Source organism: Paramormyrops kingsleyae, chromosome 14 (assembly GCF_048594095.1).
Source record: "Paramormyrops kingsleyae isolate MSU_618 chromosome 14, PKINGS_0.4, whole genome shotgun sequence".
In the NCBI taxonomy this organism is placed as follows: Eukaryota; Metazoa; Chordata; class Actinopteri; order Osteoglossiformes; family Mormyridae; genus Paramormyrops; species Paramormyrops kingsleyae.
The window spans coordinates 27,895,682-27,909,559 of NC_132810.1; the positions used below are offsets into that span (position 1 = coordinate 27,895,682).

Genomic DNA, 13,878 nt, shown 5'->3' on the forward strand with positions numbered 1-13,878 from the left:
CTCAACAATTGCATGTATTGCAGGGTGGGAAGACAAATACAACTTCCAAAACTATGCAACACCCAGTGTTTTGGTGGTAATTGCTGAGAGACAGACATACCTGTACACAAGTAGCCCATAAATGCTCACAACAGCATAAGCCACTTGCGTAGGTCATGGCATAGACTCGACACAGAAGTATAAATCAGCCTTATGACATCATGAGAAACACTGCAGAGAACCACTAACTGGCTGACTACTTGAATGTTGTGCTGCAGGTTTAATAAGCTGAGGTTCACACCCTTAAACCACTCTATTTCATCCAATACACAATTGACAACTGCCTGTTGCCCACCCTGCTTCCCTCCCAACCTGCACTGAAGATTTGTGAAGTGGATGTGCAGCAGCTCTTCCAAAGACAAAAGACCAGGAAAGGACCAAGCCCAGACAGCATCTCACCATCCTGTCTGAAAAACTGTAACGATCAGCACCGATCCAGATGACAGCCATACGTGACCAATCCATGTCTGATACTTATTTACTTTTCGGCAGTTTATAAAAAGATAGTCTTAACCGCATATGTATCAGCTGTATGTATGAGAGCCACTGAAAACCAGAGAAATTCCCTGTATGTGGAGACGCACTTGACAAACCGGATTCTGAATGTGCTATATCAATTACAAAAGGTTTGGAAATTACAGTAAGCAGCTTATATCAGCTTTCAGATACAGGCTCTTTCACACTCATAGTGTGACTCAGACTTTGTATTAACCCAGAGCTGAGCATCTTACTTGGTAGAAGTAGGGATTCGGTTCCGTTTCACCCACACCATTGAAGTCCTCCACATCAATGAGCTGGAAATCGAAGGTCAGGCCCGGATTCGGAGAACAAAACTCAGGCTGAAGCTGAACATGGGGCAGGTTTCCCAGTTTCTTGTAACGCCAGTTGTACAGGTTACATAGACTGGGGAAGTTAAATGTGCTATATAAATACACAGCAAAAAGGATAACTGAATAAATAAAAACAGCAGCACAAAATTTCTTCTCACCTAGCTCGAGCCCTGCCCTGTGCATCCAGGTCCACTGTGGGGACACCGAGACGCACAAAGCGGGTAAACAGTGACTGCTCCATGTTGGAATACTTCTGAAAGGCCATGTTCTTAATTACTGGGGGAAGCTGGTGATGATCCCCAATCATGATCCAACGTTTCAGCCTGCTGAAACCATCTTCCGGGTTCTAATGAGGGAAAATATTTTGAAAAGAATGAGATTCTGCAGCTGACCAGCTAGTCAGAATTAAAGCTAGAAGAGGTAACTTTGGAAGCTATGCTCGTGTACTAGGTTGTTTTGAGTTTTGTTGGTCGAATGAATTAAGTACACAGCTTGAATCAATGTTAAATCGCAAGATTTATGCAACTACAGTTAGGTTCAATTTCTCTTATTGTACTGTAACATTAATTTAACAGTGTTTTGTAACACTCCTGTGTTATGTCTGTACTAAAAATTAATTAACATGCAAACATTATGCAGCCATTTCCATCTGCAGTGACTAAATCTAATCTATCATTGAAAAGTGGCCCTTCCTGCCCTTCCAGCATTTTATAGTGGTGACGGGGTAACAATAAAACATCATTCAGCACTCAAGGTTACAGGAAGCTGCAGTGAAAGCTGATGTGTGACTTACCTGCAGCAAAAGAGGAATGAAGGTTTCAATTTCAAGGATCTGAGCAGCTTCTTCCATCAAGATGTTGTCATACTACAATTCAAATGAAACATAAAATGAGTACATGATCATGTTGCCATCTTGTGCCCATCAAAGGCAGACTGTCAGAATGTGGCTGTCAGTTTAGGATGGCACAGAGCCAGTTCTTATAAATGGGGCCCCCACCTTAAACCCCAGCTCCACCAGATCATGGCGTTTGAGGGCGGCGTGAGTACAGGTCATAGCAATGATCTTGGCTTCTTTCACCAGAAGGTACTTCGATCGGTCCAGGCCACTGCGGAGCAGCTCAAAGGCCCGGAACTCCTGGACAAAACACCAGTAATTATTACAATCACAAATGAATAAGTACTGATTTGAAGTATATGCAGCAAATTTGTCTGTGCTCATGTTTAAACATGCACTTTCTATTTGATTAATGAAATAAACAGTTGTATTATCAGCAGTGTCATGGTGAAAGTTATGGGCTTGCCCATCATTGCCTCCTGTTGGGTTGTTTCCTTTCACGTTTTATGTTGCAGGGTGGAGCATTGACGCAGGTGATGTTGGTCATCTAATTAATTCATCTGTGCATATAAGGAACTACCTGGCCGGGGTTTGACGTTCCCTCTCTCCAGCTTTCAGCACGCGTCAATTATCATTGTCATGGACTTTAATAAATAATTTTTTGGTAAATCTTATCCACGTTTGGTTTCCCCTTATATTGCCAAGCCAAAACGAGCCTTGGTTGGGTAATAAGAAGCAATCAATTATGGCGAAAGATGGACTACAGCTTTCATAGTGCCACAAAAACTCGTGGCCATAGGTGGGAATTAGCGGGAGAACATTTCAAACTGGATTTAAGGAAGCACTTCTTTACACAGCGTGTATTCAGAGTATGGAATAGTCTTCCTGATAACGTAGTGCAAGCTGAATCCTTGGGGTCCTTTAAATCAGAGCTAGATAAGATATTAACAACTCTGAGCTATTAGTTAAGTTCTCCCCAAGCGAGCTCGATGGGCCGAATGGCCTCCTCTCCTTTGTATAGTTCTTATGTTCTTATAACTATACTGAACAAATATAAATGCAGCACTTCTGGTTTTGCTCCCATTTTGAAGCAATTTGGAAAAGAAATCTAGGATTTTTTGTAGACAAACAGTGCATGTCTTTCAAATTTTGCCAAATAAAGATTTTCTTTTTGGTAATTTTTTATGTATTGATAATTCATCAGTTGTATAGGTGTGGCATATTAAGTTGATAGAGCAGCCTGATCATTACTGAAATGATCCTTATTTTGGGATCAATAAAGGGGCTCTCAAAAATGAGCAGATTTCAATGAGAAACAATGCTGCAGGTGCTTCAAGTTTAGTGAGACTGTGCCATTAGTAGGGATGTAATGATACATTCAACTCATGATTCGATACGATTCACAATTGAGTTCACGATACGATTTTCTCACGATTTTTTAAAAGAATGAGCTGCAGACAAATTAAAAAATATTTCTTTCTTTCTAAACTGTGCAAAACATGTCCTCTTCTTAACAGTGCAACTGAAATTGAATAAAATACTGAAAAATAAAATTGGGAAAAAAACCCAAATCAATAAAAAAAAAAAAATTATTATATATATATATATATATAGACACACACACACACACACAGAGGATGTTAAAGTGTACTTGCATGCTGATTATGAATGCTCTATGAATGCATAATGAAGGTGCACTGAATGTTCTATAAATGTGTAATGAATGCATTATGAAGGTGCACTTAATATAAAGCCTTATCAAATAAACTAAGACTTGCATGTAAGCATGTTCGTTGTGTTATTTGTGTATGTTATCAGTCTTTTACAATGTTTGCACACAGTTTTTGTCTTGTCTGTGCTTTTCTGGCCGTTTTCGTTTGTGATTACCGGAAAGCTAAAATGCTCCCACACCACCGCCACACATGGGGGGGTGTGTCTCCAATTTCACATTCGCTCGGCATCTCCCTTTCGGTCAAAACCATAAACTAATGTACAACATCGACATGAACACACAGTGACTCCTAAGGTAGCGATTCATTTTCCACATCAGCCAGTTTAAATAGTCATACATTTAGATTGATTTTTAACCGATTCGCGATTCATCGTTACATGCCTGGCCATTGGCATGCTGGATGCAAGGATGTCCACTAGAGATGTTGCCATGAATGTGTCACGAGTGTATTTCTCTACCAGAGGACGCCTGCTTTTGGCAGTACATAGAACTGGTTTTACGATGACAGACCACGACTGCATATTTACCAGCCAAGTCACCCTTTTTTGGAGCGTTCGGATCTGCGCATAGGAAAGAATGTTCCAGTTTGCACCAGTATTAGGCAACTTAAAGAAGTTGAACAGTGTGACAACATTCCACAGGCCACAATAAACAACCTGATCAATTGTAAGGGTTTGAGTAGGGCTGCTACTGGCAAATGGTTGTCACGACAGATCCAATATGTGGGAATTAGTTTCCAAGATTAACCTTGTATTTAGAGGTATCTGATCAAGACAGCCTGCCCTTTTAGAAGCTGGATTTCTATTTATACATTTTTCCCAATAAAATATTCAAAATGCTTGAATGTTGTGTTTTTGTTCATTATACAATGATAGAAAATAGGACTACTAAATAGGACTACTCAATTCAGACAGTGATGAAACCGTACTTTACTTATGACCACTAAATAATAAAAGGAAGAATGGATTGCTGCTTGCAATTTGGACAAGCAATTTGGACTCCAATATGCTGCAATCCATGTCAGCAGACACATATAAACTAAAACGGGGTGGTGTTAGAAATGACAGTATGGTATTCCCCGGACAACCCCATCACCTGCTCCACCCATCTAATCCCTACTGCTTCCACACTCACCAACCTGTACAATTTGAATGCCACTAGCGGGGAGGAGGGAGAATGAAGAGCAGAGAGGTCGAGAGAGCTGGGTGACCGTAGGTCGTAGACACAGGAAAAGGCATACACGCGTTACAGAGGCGGCATCACCTGAGGTGTCTGTGTCTAACAGGTTTCAGGTGCTTCCAGCTTTAGAGCCGGAAGGGACTGGGGAGGCAGGTGGGCCCTTGGGCACTGAGGAGCCCCCTCCCCCCAGGAAGAGGGAGGTAGTGGTAGTGGGGGATTCAATTATTAGGGGAGTAGACAGTTATGTGTGCATGTGTGATAGAGGGTCCTGTACGGTGTCTTGCCTGCCTGGTGCCCAGGTAGGAGACCTTCCAGATCGTGTGGATAAGCTTTTGGCCCCGGCTGGGGTGGATCCAGTCGCCAATAAGCTTAGAAGCAGAACATCCATGGTGGTATTTTCTGAAATACTCCCCGTGCCACGCGCAAGTCAGGCTAAGTTAGCTGAGATAAGGAGATTAAATGCGTGGCTAAAAGGATGGTGTAGGAAAGAGGGGTTTAGGTTTATGGGGCACTGGAGGACCTTCTGGAACAGGTGGGACCTGTTCAAGCCGGATGGGTTGCATCTGAAACGGAGGGGAACCAGTGTACTGGGAAGGCGTATTTGTAGAGTAGTTGAGGAATGTTTAAACTAGGGACTGGGGGGGCAGGGAGGTTAGTTAAGTATGTAAATGGGGGGGAAACGGAAAGCCCCAAAAAATCATATAAGTGGGCACCGTAATAGGCCTACCCTTTGTTGTCTGTATTTAAACGCCAGGAGTATTAGGAATAAAATTCATGATTTAGAGGCTTTTCTCATTGGACTCATGATATTATAGGAATAACTGAAACGTGGTTGAGAAAAGGAGGGACAAGAATATAATATGGATGGTTACACGTTGTTCCGTAAAGACCGTATAGGTAAGAAGGGAGGTGGTGTTGCAGTATTTGTAAAGGAAAACTTGCAGGCAAGGGAGCTTACTGATATAAGTAAAACTACGGAAGCTATATGGGTAAAATGAGATGCTAAAAACTCAAATAGCCCAATTGTCGGTGTTTGTTAGAGAGCACCTAATGTAGCTGCTGAGGAAAGCAAATTGTTATACAGTGATATTAGGATTATGAACAATAAAAATGATGTGGTAGTTATGGGTGATTTTAATCTACCGGGGATGCAGTGGGACATTGTCGCTGGCTCTTCTGAAAATGAACTGGAGATGGTGGAATTAGTACAGGATTGTTTTTTTACTCAGTTTGTTAACACCCCTACCAGGGGAGATGCCATTCTTGATCTTGTTTTCTCTAATAAGGGAGGTCAGTTAAGAATTTATGTGGGGAGAGACAGAAAGCCCAAATAAATATTAAAAGTAGACACTGTAAAAGGCCTACCATTACTAGTCTATTTGAATGCTAGGAGTATTAGAAACAAAATTAATGACTTAGAGGCTTTAATTTCTTCAGACAATTACGACATTATAGGAATAACTGAAACATGGATGAGTGACAATGATGGTGATGAATATAATATGGACGGTTATACGTTGTTCCGTAGAGACCGGATAGGCAAGAAGGGAGGTGGTGTTGCAGTATACGTAAAAGAAAACTTGCAGGCAAGGGATCTCACTGATAAAAATAAAAATTCAGAAGCTGTATGGATAAAACTTGATGCTAAAGATTCAAATGGCCTAATTGTCGGGGTTTGTTATAGAGCACCTAATGTAGCTGTAGAGGAAAGCAGAATGTTATATGATTATATCAGGATTATGAGTAATAAAAATGATGTGGTGGTTATGGGTGATTTTAATTTACCTGGGATACAGTGGGACACAGTCTCTGGCTCTTCTGTAAATGAACTTGAGATGGTGGAATTAGTACAGGATTGTTATTTTACTCAGTTTGTTAATACCCCTACCAGGGGAGAAGCCCTTCTTGATCTTGTTTTCTGTAATAACCAGGATAGGATTGGAAAATTAGAGGTTTTAGAACCATTGTACGGTAGTGATCATAACATGGTTAAATTCGAGGTTAATTTCTGTGTCCAAAGAGCAAAGTCGAAATTAAAAGTATACAATGTTAGGAAGGCTAACTTTAATGGAATGAGATGGAAATTAGAAACTGTAAACTGGACAGAGTTAAATAGCAAAACAGTTGAAGAGGCATGGGAATTTTTCAAAAGCACATTGTTGCAAGTGCAAGAGGACTTCATACCCGTTTCCAGCAAAACTAAATCTAGGAAACGACAACCAAGGTGGTTTACTAAGAAAATTAAGAATAAAGTCAGGAGGAAAAGGGCTCTGTTCCACAATTGGAAAATAACTAATGATTTCAAAATTAAGCAGGAGTATCTAAGTCTACAGGCAGAGTTAAAAAATAACATTAGGCTATCCAAGAGGGATGCAGAAAGAAAAAATGCATTGGAGGCTAAGGATGACAGTAAAGGTTTCTTCCAATATTTTAACTCCAAGAGAGCTCTAAAAGCTGAAATCACTAATTTGCAGGATAGTAAGGGCCTTATAATTGATAACGAAATAGATATAGTAAATGAGTTTAATGATTATTTTTCACGGGTGTTCACAGTAGAGAACACAAGTAACTTACCACCAATTAATACGAATACAGCATCGTCTATGACCAATATATGTATAACTGAGGTTGATGTGATACTAAGCCTAGCTAAACTCAAAATAAATAAATCTCAGGGCCCTGATGGCATCTTACCTATAGTCTTAAATGAGATGAGGGATATTATTAGCCAAGCTTTAACTTTAATATTCCAGAAATCGCTATCTGCGGGTGTGGTACCATCAGATTGGAAGCATGCTAATATAACACCCATATTCAAAAAAGGGGATAGAAGTAATCCAACAAACTATAGGCCAATCAGTTTAACTAGCATTACTGGAAAAATAATGGAAGCTATAATTCAAGTGAAAATGGTAGATTACCTAGATTACTACTCTGAGCTATTAGTTAAGTTCTCCCCAAGCGAGCTCGATGGGCCGAATGGCCTCCTCTCGTTTGTATAGTTCTTATGTTCTTACTGGATAGATCACCCGGAAATGTGAAAGTTAATAAGTGTGTTTTTACCTAAATGCTCCTAGTTGTGCTAGTTGTGACACATAACATTATTTTATTCTACTTACATGCCAATTTGCAGAATCTTTCGCCACCGATTAGGTGGTTTCATGTATTTCTTTGTGTTCAAGTGAAAATGGTAGATTACCTAGATGCAAATAACATTATAAAAGGATAGCCAACATGGATTTAGGAGAGGTAGATCCTGCTTAACGAATCTACTTGAGTTCTTTGAGGAAGCTACAAGTGAAATTGCTCACAAAAAGGCCTATGATGTGATTTACTTAGATTTCCAGAAGGCCTTTGATGTTGTCCCCCACAAACGGCTCTTGCTAAAGCTTAAAGCTGCAGGGATTTTAGGAACTGTGGCAGCTTGGATCGAAAACTGGCTAACTGACAGGAAGCAGCGAGTAGTTATTAGAGGCACAATGTCACAGTGGGCCTCCGTTCATAGTGGGGTACCGCAGGGTTCAATTTTAGGACCACTATTGTTCCTAATTTACATTGATATTGACACAAATACATACAGTAAACTGGTTAAATTTGCAGACGACACCAAGGTGGGCGGTGTAGCAGATACTGATCTAGCAGCAGAGAGGCTTCAACGGGATCTGGATTTAATTAGCGAATGGGCTGATACTTGGCAGATGAAATTTAACACAGATAAATGTAAGGTAATCCATGCAGGGAGCAGAAATATAAAGTACAGATATTTTATGGGTTCCACTGAAATAAAGGTAGCTGATTATGAGAAAGACCTTTGTGTGTATGTTGATGCTTCCATGTCTCATTCTTGCCAGTGCGGGGAAGCAATAAAAAAGGCCAATAGGATGTTGGGGTATATCTCCAGGTGTGTGGAGTTTAAGTCAAGGGAGGTAATGCTAAGATTATACAATTCCTTGGTGAGACCTCACCTAGAATATTGTGTGCAGGTGCAACGAAGAGATACGAGAATGATTCCTGGTCTTAGAGGAATGTCTTATGAGAGGTTAGCGAAACAATCTGTTTAGCCTTGAGCAAAGGAGACTAAGGGGGGATATGATTCAGGTCTATAAGATTCTAACGGGTCTGGATGCTGTTCAGCCAAATGACTATTTCAATATTAGTCTAAATACTAGAACTCGCTGCCATAAGTGGAAATTAGCGGGAGAACATTTTAAAACAAATTTGAGGAAGCACTTCTTTACACAGCGTGTAGAGTATGGAATAGTCTTCCTGCTAGTGTAGCAGAAGCTAAAACCATGGGTACCTTTAAATCAGAGCTAGATAAGATTTTAACAACTCTGAGCTATTAGTTAAGTTCTCCCCAAACGAACTTGATGGGCCGAATGGCCTCCTCTCGTTTGTAAATTTTTTATGTTCTTATATAACTGAAGCTGATGTTTTAAAAAGCCTAGCTAAGCTCAAAATAAATAAATCACAGGGCCCTGATGGCATCTTACCTATAGTGTTAACAGAGATGAGGGATATTATTTGCCGACCCTTAACTTTACTGTTTCAAAAATCCTTATCTGAAGGTGTGGTACCTTCTGATTGGAAGCATGCCAACATAACGCCCATTTTCAAAAAAGGGGACAGGAGTAATTTGTCAAACTATAGGCCATTCAGTCTAACTTGTATAATTGGTAAAGTTATGGAGGCTATAATCAAAGAGAAAATGGTAGATTACCTGGACTCAACATTTTGAGGGATAGCCAGCATGGATTTAGGAGAGGTAGATCCTGTTTAACAAATCTGTTGGAGTTTTATGAGGAAGCTACTCAGGAAGTTGATGATAAGAAGGCCTATGATGTCATCTACTTAGATTTCCAAAAGGCTTTTGATGTTGTATCCCACAAGAGGCTCTCACTTAAACTCAAAGCGACATGTATTTTAGGAACTGTAGCGACCTGGATTGATAACTGGTTAACTGACAGGAAGCAGAGAGTAGTTATAAGAGGCACAATGCCACAGTGGGCCTGCGTTCATAGTGGGGTACCGCAGGGTTCAATTTTAAGACCACTATTGTTCCTAACTTACATAAATGATATAGACACCAATATATACAGTAAACTGGTGAAATTTGCAGATGACACCAAGGTGGGTGGTGTAGCAGATACTGAACTAGCGGCTCAGCAGCTACAGCGGGATCTTGATTTAATTAGTGACTGGGCCGATACCTGGCAGATGAAATTTAACATAGATAAATGTAAGGTACTCCATGTAGGGAGCAGAAATATAAAGTACAGGTATTTTATGGGACCTACTGAAATAAAGGTAGCTGATTATGAGAAAGACCTTGGTGTGTATGTTGATGCTTCCATGTCTCATTCTCGCCAGTGCAGGGAAGCAATAAAAAAGGCCAATAGGATGTTGGGGTATATCTCCAGGTGTGCAGTTTAAGTCAAGGGAGGTAATGCTAAGATTATACAATTCCTTGGCGAGACCTCACCTAGAATATTGTGTGCAGGTTTGGTCACCATATCGTATAAAGGACATTGCGGCCTTAGAAAAGGTGCAGCGTAGGGCCACAAGAATGATTCCTGGTCTTAGAGGAATGTCATACGAGGAAAGGTTAGTTGAGCTAAATCTGTTCAGCCTCAAGCAAAGGAGACTGAGGGGGTACATGATCCAGGTCTATAAGATTATAACAGGTTTGGATGCTGTTCAACCAAATAGTTATTTCAGCATTAGTTCAAATACAAGAACTCGTGGCCATAGGTGGAAATTAGCGGGAGAACATTTCAAACTGGATTTAAGGAAGCACTTCTTTACACAGCGTGTAGTCAGAGTATGGAATAGTCTTCCTGATAACGTAGTGCAAGTTGAATCCTTGGGTTCCTTTAAATCAGAGCTAGATAAGATTTTAACAACTCTGAGCTATTAGTTAAGTTCTCCCCAAGCGAGCGCGATGGGCCGAATGGCCTCCTCTCATTTGTATAGTTCTTATGTTCTTACTGGATAGATCACCCGGAAATGTGAAAGTTAATAAGTGTGTTTTTACCTAAATGCTCCTAGTTGTGCTACATAACATTATTTTATTCTACTTACATGCCAATTTGCAGAATCTTTGGCCACCGATTAGGTGGTTTCATGTATTTCTTTGTGTAATGTTTTAATGTCCATGTCTTAACTGTCAATTATATTAAGAATAATAAGATACACTAGTGGTATATACGGAGGTCTGTAGGGGCCATGGAAAGTTTCTTTTTTTGTGGGCATGATGAATCAAAATGTGCCTAAAGCATTGATTAAATCACATATTAAAATCACTATGCTTCATGTATCAAATCACTAACTTCAGTTTTGGGTGATCCGTCTCAAAATTTAATCAGTTCCAGTTTGTCACCCATAAAGTGCCTCTACGAAGTTTGAAAAAGATCCATCAAATGGTTTTTGAGTTTAGTCTTAACAAGCAAAAGTTCCTGTGGTGGCAGACCAGTCCCAAAACCATATTCCCCAAAGTCAGGGGAATACATTTGCTCTTGCCTTTTATCATCATATGATAGCCACATCTGTCCCCCATTGCCTTTTCTACCAGGCAGAAAAATCACACCACCATGTTCCCATCTGCAAAGGTGTTACAGGTTAATCCAATAAAATCACAATGGTAAAATGTGTTATCGCAGCCATAGTACCAGGTTAAAACCTCAGGTGATGTTTTAAACTAGCATGTGATGCTTGGACTTGCCTCCAGCTGGGTAAAGATCTTTTTGACATGTCGAAAGCAGCCCTCTGCAATGTCCATGTCTTCTTCGTAGGTCTGACCCTTGAACACTGGCTGGGGTGCGTTGCTGAAGTACTTGTGGAAGGGGAAGTGTGAGGCCACTTCCTGCACGTGGACCTGCTGGCCATGTTTGGGCCTTACTTTACTCATGTACTCCTCCCAGCGAGACATCACCTGGGAAAACAGACACTCTCAGTTAAAGTAATTACCAGTCTTATCAAAAATATATAATCAGCAAATAGCCATTAGAAACTGGAAATTAGAAACTGTAAACTGGACAGAGTTAAATAGCAAAACAGTTGAAGAGCTTTCTAAGTAGTTGAACAATAATTTATATTATTGTGCATTGTTAGTGACCTGAAAGTGTGATGTCACATTTGAGTCTGGGAATAGTAAAGAGCTGACCAGTATGGGTTTGATTGTGATTGCTTGCAATTTCATGAAATGTGGATAACACTGAAATTCTGTCATTCATTCTGTTTAAACAAGCTGCACATTTCACTACCCTGCAGATCCAGAACCATGCCCAAGCTATGATATACAGAGAGAACAAATCCTGAATAGCTATTAAGGTGATGTATACCAAATGTAATGTAAAAAATGCCAAAAGCAAGAACATGTGAATCCCTCAGTTACAAATACATCTGTGCAATAATAATGTCAATCACTAGGCACGCAGACCAGAGGTCTCACCTGGTACAGGTAAAAGTGTCCGGCGGTCTCACAGGTATACGAGACATCCCCTGACACACCCAGACTTTCCTGCAGCCTGGCCACTTCCTGCAGCAGCTCCAATCGCCGTGACAGAACGTAATTCACCCTCCCGTATCTGCACATGAATCAGACAGCATGATAGGTCAAAATTACAGCCACTAAATCCCAAGCTCCATTTAAGGATCATCAGCATGAACAATATTTCAACTGGTTGTGGAGACATGTAACTGCTATATTGTAAACAGACCAAACAACTTAAATGTTAATGACTTGTAGACTATTCGGTAATGTGAAATTTTGTACAGAGGGGTCACCTCATAAGTTTTAGATGTTTATTAAAAAATGCAGTCAGTAGAGATCAAATCAGGACTTTATTTATTGACACCATTTTTGCATCCACCAGAAATTGTAGTAATTAACTGCAAATTAATGTCAAACTAAATTTGGTGCTGTTGGAAATAGCAGCATTGTATTCCACTGTCAGCTGTCATTCACTCTGGCTATCTAAGCCCTACTTGTCCCACACTCACCAACTTGTAAAACACAAATTCTAAAAAAGTTGGGACGTAGGGTAAATTGTAAATAACAAAATGCAATGACATAAATCTTAAAACTGATATTTTATTCATAACAGAAAATATAAAACATGTAAAATGTTTAAAGTGAGACATTTTGCCATTTAGTGAAAAATATTGGCTCATTTTGAATTTCATGACAGCAACACGTCTTAAAAAAGTTGGGACGGGGGCAATAGGAGGCTGGAAAAGTTAGTGGTACAAAAACCCAACTGCTGGAGGAACAATTTGCAAATAATTAGGTCAATTGGCAACAGGTCAGGAACATGATTGGGTATAAAAAGAGCGTCTTAGAGTTGCAATGTCATTCAGAAGTAAAGATGGACGGAGGATCACCAATCCTCCTAATATTGCATCGACAAATAGTGGAGCAACTTCAGGGAAAAAGTTCCTCGGTGTAAAATTTCAAAGAGGTCGAAAATATCATCTACAGCAAGGTTATTTTCGTAAACGAAAACTGAAACTAAGACGAAAACTATTGGTTAAAAAACATTTTCGTAAACTGAAATAACATTAAAAATTCATAATAACTGAAAAACTAAAACTCAACGAAACTAGCAACAGCTATTAAAAAAATAACTAAAATAAAATAATAATTGCCAAAAAATAAATAATCGTTTTCGTAATTAAGTGTTGATCCACTTCGGAAAATCGGACGTGTGTCTTTAGTTTAAACCAACAGACTGCTTTATTTGTGCATCACCTGTAGATGGCGAATGATGCAACTGAGGCTGACAGCGAGATTAGTTAACTGATAGATAAAGAAGACGGACATGAATGATGGCTGCCGGTAGGAAACGACAGACTATTTCGAATTCAATTTAGAAACTGGAAAAAGCAAATGCATTGTTATGTTCAACAACACAAACTGTGGTGTTGAAATTAAGGGGAAAAACCCCACAAACCTTAAAGTACATCTCCAAACTAACCATCGGGAAGAATACAAGTCGTTCATGGCAAAAGATTCAGAAAGGAAAACTACTGATGATAAAGTCGGCGAGAGTGCTAGCTCTCAAATTCAACTTGGCAAGCAGCAGACTCTGACATCGTGCTTACAAAAAGCGGAGGTTTGGCCAACAAATTCACATGAATATAAGAAACGTGAAAACGCACTTGTAGATTTGTTTGTTGAAACTGGTATGTCTACTAGATTTTGTGATTCGGTAGCCTTCAAAACTTTTAATGCTGCTCTAGACCGAAGATTCATTACCCCCAAC

At 39.9% G+C, this 13,878-nt stretch overlaps 1 protein-coding gene across 4 annotated transcripts in view; it reads right to left on the bottom strand.

Moving 5' to 3' along the window:
• Positions 1 to 13,878, bottom strand: part of aqr (aquarius intron-binding spliceosomal factor) — a 72,884-nt gene that overhangs the window by 9,524 nt on the left and 49,482 nt on the right. For all 4 annotated transcript variants that reach the window (XM_072698937.1, XM_072698936.1, XM_072698935.1 and 1 more), the window contains exons 26-31: positions 12,066 to 12,201; positions 11,337 to 11,546; positions 1,867 to 2,004; positions 1,663 to 1,734; positions 1,028 to 1,215; positions 771 to 942 (exon numbers count right to left, since the gene is read on the bottom strand). In XM_072698937.1, the coding sequence (XP_072555038.1) occupies positions 771 to 942; positions 1,028 to 1,215; positions 1,663 to 1,734; positions 1,867 to 2,004; positions 11,337 to 11,546; positions 12,066 to 12,201 (916 nt within the window). The remainder of the gene's footprint in view (positions 1 to 770; positions 943 to 1,027; positions 1,216 to 1,662; positions 1,735 to 1,866; positions 2,005 to 11,336; positions 11,547 to 12,065; positions 12,202 to 13,878) is intronic.